General features: G+C 53.5%; 1 protein-coding gene across 1 annotated transcript; it reads left to right on the top strand.

Moving 5' to 3' along the window:
- Positions 1-4,110: 4,110 nt before the first annotated feature.
- Positions 4,111-7,499, top strand: LOC100994116 (cystatin-S). The gene is made up of 3 exons (XM_003829364.4): positions 4,111-4,399; positions 5,941-6,054; positions 7,162-7,499. The coding sequence occupies exons 1-3, from the start codon at positions 4,172-4,174 to the stop codon at positions 7,243-7,245; spliced, it is 426 nt and encodes a 141-aa protein (XP_003829412.1). The 5' UTR covers positions 4,111-4,171; the 3' UTR covers positions 7,246-7,499.
- The last annotated feature ends 1,063 nt before the right edge of the window (positions 7,500-8,562 follow it).

Raw genomic sequence — 8,562 nt, 5'->3', positions numbered from 1 at the left:
CCAGAACCAGGAATACCGTTCACGTGCTGGTCCCTGAGGGAAAGGATTCTCCTTCTCCCCATGGAGTGCAAAACAATCAGACCTGACACTGGGCTCTGCCCTCTCTCGCCTTTCCTAGCCAGGGCTACCAGCAGGCTTCCCCATGAGTATCACAGTTTCCTAATGATGTGAAAGAGCCAAATGTGTTACCAACATGGGCCCACAGTTTAGAAGCATCCACATGTTCTTGCAGAGCCAAATGTGTTACCAACACTGGCTCATAGTTTAGAAGCATCCACGTGTCCACCATGTGTGAGGAGAGGGAGAAAAGAAGGAGGGATGGAGTGAAAGAGACGAGCTTGACCCCAGAGAATTCCAGGCACTCCATAAAGGAGACTCCTGGCCTTCGCATTTGAGAAGTCACCAAATCCTGTGGCTGCTCAGTCCCAGCTCCTACCATAGACCAAACTGTTAGTTGCTCAAAACCCAGATGTGCAGAATCTCAACTCTTGGCCAGCTTGTCCTCACCACTTGAAGCTTTACGTGATGCTTTCTGAGCTTGGCCATTTGTTTATTATAGTATTGTTTAGTGTTCACTTATTATTGGTCATTCATTGCAGAGAACTTCTGCCTGTCACCTAATTTCTCATCCTACTAATTCAGATAATCGGATCAGTAGTTACCCATGCAGCCTAGGGGAACACAGCTTTCTCTTTTGCCACCTGGCAGAAGGAAAACATGCCCCCTCCTGGGCAGCTAGACTCCTCTAGGTTATATGGGTGCTGGAGGCCCCAAGCTTGTTCCTCAGTCCATGGTAGCTACCTGGCCCCCTCCTAGTGTGTCCTTAAAACTGTGGACTATAGAAATCAGGGAACAAAGTGTTCTGTCATTTTTTTTGAGATAGGGGTTTCACTGTGTTACACAGTCTGAAATTGAACTTCTGGACTCAAGGAATCTTCCTGACTCACTCTCCTAATTAGCTAGGATTACATGTGCACCATCACACCTGGCTACTCCATCATTTTCAAACATGTTTATACACCGCTGCTGAAGTACGCTCATCTCTGCCGGTCTGAAATCCCAGACCTATGCTTTAGAAAGCAGCCTCTTTCTCCAGAAGCATGACAGACACAACATTTGCCTAAGGTCATCAAATATCTGGAGCAGCTGGCCAGCTACCTCAACCTGCCACTTCCTATAACTCCATACTGGACATCGCACTTGTACCTCCTCCTAAGAGCAACCTATATTGGTATCTTTCCTACTGGGATTAGAGAGGTTGCTGCATCAGGACAGCTGACCCTCCCTGCAGTGCATGCCAGCGTCCTGACAGAAGATGACCACTGGTGGTGTCATCACATATGGGGCACAGGTCAGCACTCTGGCCTCCCTCCCTCACACTTCACCCACCAGCACATTCTCGCTATTTGGGTTACCTGCATCTCCTTTCCGATGATTAAAAAAAAAAAACAAGAGGATTGCTGGACTTTCAGTTTACCCTCTGCACACCATGTCTTCCTGAGTCTGGACTCCCAGCTGTCCCAGGAAGGTGGGAGCCACAGAGGAGAACTAACTCCTACCCTTTGGAGATGACCATTCTGCTCACAAACACCTAGTAAGGGACTTCCCCCTCTTTCCTTTCTCTAGGAATCTCTCCCCATTTCCTGTCTAACTAGGAGGCATATGTGCAGCTCTGTTTGAAGACCTTCCCTCCCTCACCCAGCAGTAAACACCATCGGGACCCCTGCTGTATCTGCCAGGCTGCATGGCTATTCTAGGGGTGCTGGATTCACAGTGGGGTGAGATGGTCACCAGGCCTCAGGTAACAAGGTTCCCTGTACTAATACTGAACATGAGCACCCATTAGTAATATGGTTCCTGCTGCTGGGTTCCTGCTGATCCAGCCCCAGCCATGTCCCAGCCCAGGATGACTCTTGGCCAGCTTGTCCTCATCACTTGCACCTTTATGTGATGCTTTCTGTGCTTGGTCATTTGTTTATTATAGTATTGTTCAGTGTTCTAAACAGGTCTGGGCTGACACTGGCCAACCCTCACCTCCACCACTCCCAAGACAGTCCTCTGGGTGTCCTGCTAAGGCCCAGGGTTTCCTGGAGTTTCTGGCCAAGCCTGCCACCTCCCCATAAGGGCATTTGCCACAGGGTCACCTTCAGGCATGGAGGGTGGGGTTGAGAGAACAACGAGAGCAGCTGTCTGGTCAGAGCCTCCTTCCACCCTCCCCACTCCTGGAGTCACATTCCAGCCCAGGCCCACAGCATCCCAAGCTGGGGGCTTTGTCAGCCCACAGGACACCCAACTGACTACATCCTCTCAGTCTGTGGAGAAGGAGAACTCACAATCTTGGCAATGAAGCAACTCGGGTGCCGCTGGAAAGCCACACTGAGCAAAGGATGAAGACACATCAGGGCTCGCTCTGCAGGACTCCATTCCTGGGAAGCTCAAGGACAGGCGACAAAGGAGTCTACAGGGCCGGATGGGGGCTGCCAGGGTGGGGCGGGCACGAGGGTGGCTGGAGAGGCAGGAGGATACCGTCTGGGGCAAGGCAGATGTCACAGGTCTGGACAAAGTGGTAACACAAGTGTATGCATTTATGAAATCCCCCAGATTGGGCACATACTATTAGGCATTTTATTGTATGTAAATTCTACCTCATTTAAGGCAATTTTTAAAATGCCACGTGAGTCTTCCAAGGAGTGCACAGAGGAAAGAAGCCCGAAGCATGGCTGCCTAGGAGAGAAGCAAGAGAGGCCTGTGGGTTCCCACATTCATCCCGTGGCTGCTGCTCCCTCTTCTGACACCCCCACTGCCTGCCAGGGGTCTCCGTGCACCTTCCACCGGGCCTCACCCACAGTTACCGTGAGACTCCAGGTCGTTTCCTCCCCTGCTCAATTCCCCTCCAGGAGCTTCCTCTTCCTGTAGTAGGCATGCCCCAACCCCACCTCAGGGCCTTTGCACTGGCTGTTCCCTGCTGCCTGGGGCTTCTCAACCTCTCCAGTCTCATAGAGACCTCCCTGACCAGGGTCCAGTGGTCTCTCTCTAGCCCCCGTTCTATTTCACTTCCAACAGAGTGAGTATAACTCCCTGATCCTAATTGTTGATCATAACCTACCATCCTCTACACACACTGTGTAGGAATTTACTGTGCAGTTCCACAGCCACCAGCCACATGTGCCACAAGACACTTGAAATGGGGCCAGTCCAAAATGATTCCTGGGCTAAGTGTAAAAAATACACAGGGAATTTCAAAGATTTACAAAACCAAAAAAAACCCACATAAACGATCTCATTAATAATTGTTCCCATTAGCTGAAATAATATTGTGGCTATATTAGGTTAAATAAATATTTTAAACATTACTTTCACCCATTTATTCTCATCTTTTAAAATGCATCTACTAGAAATTTTCAAATGCTCGTGGGTTCATGTCACATCTCTGTGGGCAGCAGCTCTGCAATGTCACCTCTATGGCTCATCATCCAGGTTCCGTATTCAAGCCCTAGACCTCCTGGCACGGGGAGTAGCTGGTGATAGGTTTGTTTATTGAATAATGAGTTATGAAAACAGAAGCCAGTGACCTTTTCCAAAAAGGTTAATTCCTTTAAATTTGGCAAAGAAATTCTCCATATTAGTGCGTGGACAGGGTCTTCTGGAACCTTCTGAAATAACCTCTCTGCTCCAGAGATTTGGAAACCGTGACCAAGTGCTCCTGGATCCCCTGATATCTGAAGACCCCGGGAGGCCAAACCCTGTATTTTTCCCTTTTCTGAGCAAACAGGAAGTCACATGGCTTTCACAGTCAAAGGACCTGTGTCACCTCTGTGGAGACCTGGGTGACTCAAGCTTGGGAGCACTGGGGAAGAGAGGCATGGCTCGGGGAGGCTGCAGTGAGGACAGGAGTGGGGAGGAGGGGGAGATGGAGGAGGAGGCGTGGGAGTGGCAGGGAGAACTTAGGCAGGGAGGGAGCTTGTGTTGGCAGGGGAGTGAAAAGAGAGATGGAGAAAGAGGGGATGGGCAGAAAGAGGAGGAGCAGTCAGCGGCAGGGCATGGAGGTGGGTGGGGCTGGGCTGCCAAAGCAGGATAAACGCACACCTGCCTGCTGGTCTGGGATTCCCACCTCAGGCTCTCACCCTCCTCTCCTGCAGCTCCAGCTCTGTGCTCTGCCTCTGAGGAGACCATGGCCCGGCATCTGTGTACCCTGCTACTCCTGATGGCTACCCTGGCTGGGGCCCTGGCCTCGAGCTCCGAGGAGGAGGATAGGATAATCTCGGGTGGCATCTATGATGCAGACCTCAATGATGAGTGGGTACAGCGTGCCCTTCACTTTGCCATCAGCGAGTATAACAAGGCCACCGAAGATGAGTACTACAGACGCCCGCTGCAGGTGCTGCGAGCCAGGGAGCAGGTGGGTGCTGCCTCCACCCGAGGGGTCCTGAGTCCCAGCCTGGTTTGTCACCCAACCCCCAAGAGCATTCCCAGCAAATCAACACTGACACATTCATGATCTAATGCTCAGATTCATTCAGCTTTCCCTGACTCTCCGCTGATGGCCTTCATGCCTAAGCATGCTCCCGGGCCACGCACTGCAGCCACTGTCTGTCCTCTCAGCTTCCTTTAACCTGCAGCAGCCACTGTGTCTGTACCATGACTGTGGCATTTCCCAGGGTCCAGCAGGTGTGGATGGAGACTGTGCTGACTCTGGGTGGGCTTGATGCTGCTCAGGATGAGATCCAGGCCATGAGGCTCATACTCCTCCCTGAGTCCTCTCTGCAGGGGCCACACAGGAACCTGGCTTCCTGTTCTGCAGAGCCCTGCTTCCCTCCCCAAGTCATGCCCTTGGGCACAGCCCCTTAGGGCTAGTGGCCTTCACCCTCAGACAGGCTGACCAACTCCTACAGCCCAGGGTGGCTGAGTCCCTGCTGGGGTGGAGCATGCCTGACCCTGCCTCTACCAGCTGATGCAGAGTTAGACCTCAGCCAGATGAGGACAGCAGTCACCCAGCAGAGCGAAGGAGGGGGTCAGGTTGGGAGGGAGCGTCAGTAGCACTACTGGGCCCAGCTTGACCTGCATCCCATGGCAGAGCAGCAAATAGTGACACAGCATTTAGAGCTCCTCCACCTTCTCCTGGAAATTCAAACGAATCCCCACCAGCCCTGTTTCTCCTCCTGCGGCTGTCAGCTGGGGCCCTCACCCTGCATATGAGGCACACTGCCTGGTGCCACGGTCCCCGCTGGCCTCCATCTCGCTCTCAAGCATGACAGTAACTTGGAGTGAAGCACAGGGCATTGCAGACCATCAGGTCCGGAAGCCTATTTTAGACATGGGTAAACTGATACTCGAGGGATCTCAGCAGTTCCTCCTGGTTCCAAAGAGTCCCTCATCCCAGGTTTCTCCACAGCTCTGCCAGGTTGTGTCTGGGAGAGGCCCTGTGCAGGGAATGGGTTCAATTCTAATCTGCAACTGTAAGACACGCAGGTATGCTGCTGACTTGAGAAATGTATCTTGAATCTCACACTTGAAATGGTGGCATCCGGGCGGCCCCATTGACCCAAAATATCTATGTGTGTGAAGCATCTCATTTCCTACTCTAAGTGAAGTAATAAATCTAGGTTGAATGGAGGGAATGAGATTTTCGTGAGTTAGCTGAAATTTTGTCATCAGGCAGCCTTCCTAGAAAAGAGTCAGTGTGCCCTCACCCCTGAGCCACAGGTAACAGAATTCAATGAATCCTTTTACCCAGCACAGAGAAAGCAATGTTTAAGAGCAGGCATGAGGCCCAGCACCCTGCCAGCTGACAGGAAGAGGGGGCTTGTGTGCCTTGTGTTGACATGTAGGCAGCTCACGAAGCCCCCAAGCAAGTCCAGTGACTCAGCCACAGTGAAGTGCCTGTGAGTGCATGAACTGATGGGGGCGCTGTCTGTGCGTCCTGTTTTCTCCTGTGTGCAGACCGTGGCCGGGACGAATTACTTCTTCGACGTAGAGGTGGGCCGAACCATATGTACCAAGTCCCAGCCCAACTTGGACACCTGTGCCTTCCATGAACAGCCAGAACTGCAGAAGGTACGTTCCTGATGCGGGTCCCGGGCCAGTCATGCACTGCAGAGGGGTGCGTATGTGTCCGCCTCTGCCCTATACATGTTTGGAGGGTGGGTGTGTGCAGGTGGGTATGTGGGGAGTCCTGTATGCATGGATGTGTACATGTTCATGTACTTGTGGGGGGGTGTGCATGTAGGTGGGCAAGTGGAAAGGTGCATGTGTGTACACACATGTGCCAGTGTGTGCGGGGAGCTGTATGGGAGCATGTGTGCCTGTGTGGGTGTGTGGCGGGAGTATGGGGGTTTGTACATAGATCCATGGGGATGAGGGGTCCAAGTGAGTTTACGTAGTTGTCCATGTATGTCCCTCCGTGGTGAGGGAGGGGGGTGATGTGTTTGTTTTGCTAGGAAGGCTTTAGCTTGGGAATGGTTACTAGAAGGTCAACTGCCTGCTTTGGGGTGTTGCCTGTTGGACGGGAAGAATCAGCTGTGGGGCTGTGTGCTGGGCAGGGAGAAGGGGCTCTGTCTAATCCCAGCCTCAGGCACCTGCATGCAGCCACAGCCACAATCAGATTAGTGGGACCTAGAGACCTGTTAGCTGGGAAGCCCTGGACCTGCCCAGCTCACCCAACACCAGCCTCTCCAAGGACCTGCTGGTTCTTGTGAGGTCTCCACTCAGGGGAGAGCTGCACAACCCTTGTTGCCCTTGCCCCATGCCCCAGCTCTTTGAGGGGGAGTTGCCCTGCCCTGGGTTCTTCCCTCTGGCCCCTCTTAGTGCTGGCCTGGGTGCTGGAGGTGGAAGGAGCTGGGGGAAGTGAGCCACCTCCCCATGCCCTGCACCCTTGGGGCTCCCGAGGCCTTGCCCAGGCTGCTCCTCGCAGGGCTGTGCTGGGACAGGACCCTGCAGGCTGCTGTGGGGGCCCAGTGCCACCTGGTGACTTGGAGCCTTGGGAGGGGCAATGGGAACAGTCACCATTCATTCTAGTTCAGTGCTCTGGGACTCAGCAGGGGTGGGTGAGGGCCCAGTGTCTCACCTCCATCCTCCTCATCCAGGCTCTGCCATCTCATGCCTGGGCATCTTCCCCTTTAACTGTAACCCACACTGATTGGCCCTCTCTCTTCCCTTTCACAGAAACAGCTGTGCTCTTTTGAGATCTACGAAGTTCCCTGGGAGGACAGAAGGTCCCTGGTGAATTCCAGGTGTCAAGAAGCCTAGGGATCTGTGCCAGGCCAGTCACACCGACCACCACCCATTCCCACCCCCTGTAGTGCTCCCACCCCTGGACTGGTGGCCCCCACCCTGCGGGAGGCCTCCCCATGTGCCTGCGCCAAGAGACAGACAGAGAAGGCTGCAGGAGGCCTTTGTTGCTCAGCAGGGGGCTCTGCCCTCCCTCCTTCCTTCTTGCTTCTCATAGCCCTGGTGCATGGTACACACACCCCCACCTCCTGCAATTAAACAGTAGCATCACCTCCCTCTGAGTTCTTGGCTGTTTGGGGATGTGCACACAGTCAGGGTTTCTGCAGTTCCTTTATGAAGCCTCCTTGTCCTGCTGGTGTGGAGATCAGAGGAGTACCTGGGAGCTGACGCAGCCACAGCAAGGCCATCAGGGGAGCTGCTGCCACTTTTGGAGACCTCAGCTTCAGAACAGGGAGAGAGCAGCCAGGGGCTGGGAACCCAGGCTTTCAGCTGCAGCAGCCCCTGGTGAGGGGGTCAGGGAGAGGAGGGGGCCCAGGCAGCTGCCCCAGAAGTTGGGCTGGTGCTTTGGTCTGAGGTCCTGGTCAGACCAGGAAGAGGGGGCTGGTTGTGTCCACAAGCAGGGGCCAGGCCTCGGTGGAGCTCGCCAGGCCATAGAGTCCATCTGTGCTTGCAGAGTGGAGCAGACTCCAGGGACTGAGCTGCTCTCATCAAATCCCCTAGACACTAAAGAGATAGCGATCGACGTGTAGTTCTTTCCACAGGAGACTTTAGGCCCCTACATGGAAACAAAGTCCAAAAGTGTGTGTTTGTGTGTGTGTTTGTGTGTGTGTAACTGATTGGGAAAAATGCCACCCAAACCAAAGACGGGCAAGATCACCCAGAGAAAGCAGAGCCTGCTGTCATCCATCCTGGGAGGGTGTGCCCCAGGCTGGGAGGTTGTCTCCTACGCTAGGAAGCTGTGCCCTAGAAGAGTTTTACACGTTCACACCCAGCCGCCCTTTCTCTAGACTTGGATTTAAAACGAGCACTCAGGTCAGGCTTCTTGGTAGGGATGGAGAAGCTAAAACACAAATGGAAGTGACATGCAGTGGACACTCGATTTTTTTCACAAAGGATGTTTTAATTAATAAATAACATCACCTTAGTGTCAAAACCATTCTGTAGAATAGCGGGTAGTTGCGCTCCAAAGAAGAGGCTGCAGTCCTAAGAGCCCGCCCACCCTGCACGGCCCTTCCCTTTGCCATTTCAGGGCAGGGGGTGCAGCCCTCAGGGCAGGTGCCTGTGGGAAGGGCTCTCAACTATCTTCCATGCCTAGAACTGTGTTGACCAAGAGTG

This window comes from Pan paniscus, chromosome 21, assembly GCF_029289425.2.
Source record: "Pan paniscus chromosome 21, NHGRI_mPanPan1-v2.0_pri, whole genome shotgun sequence".
In the NCBI taxonomy this organism is placed as follows: domain Eukaryota; kingdom Metazoa; phylum Chordata; class Mammalia; order Primates; family Hominidae; genus Pan; species Pan paniscus.
The sequence above is the reverse complement of the archived record's forward strand: the minus strand, read 5'-3'. Positions and strand labels throughout refer to the sequence as shown.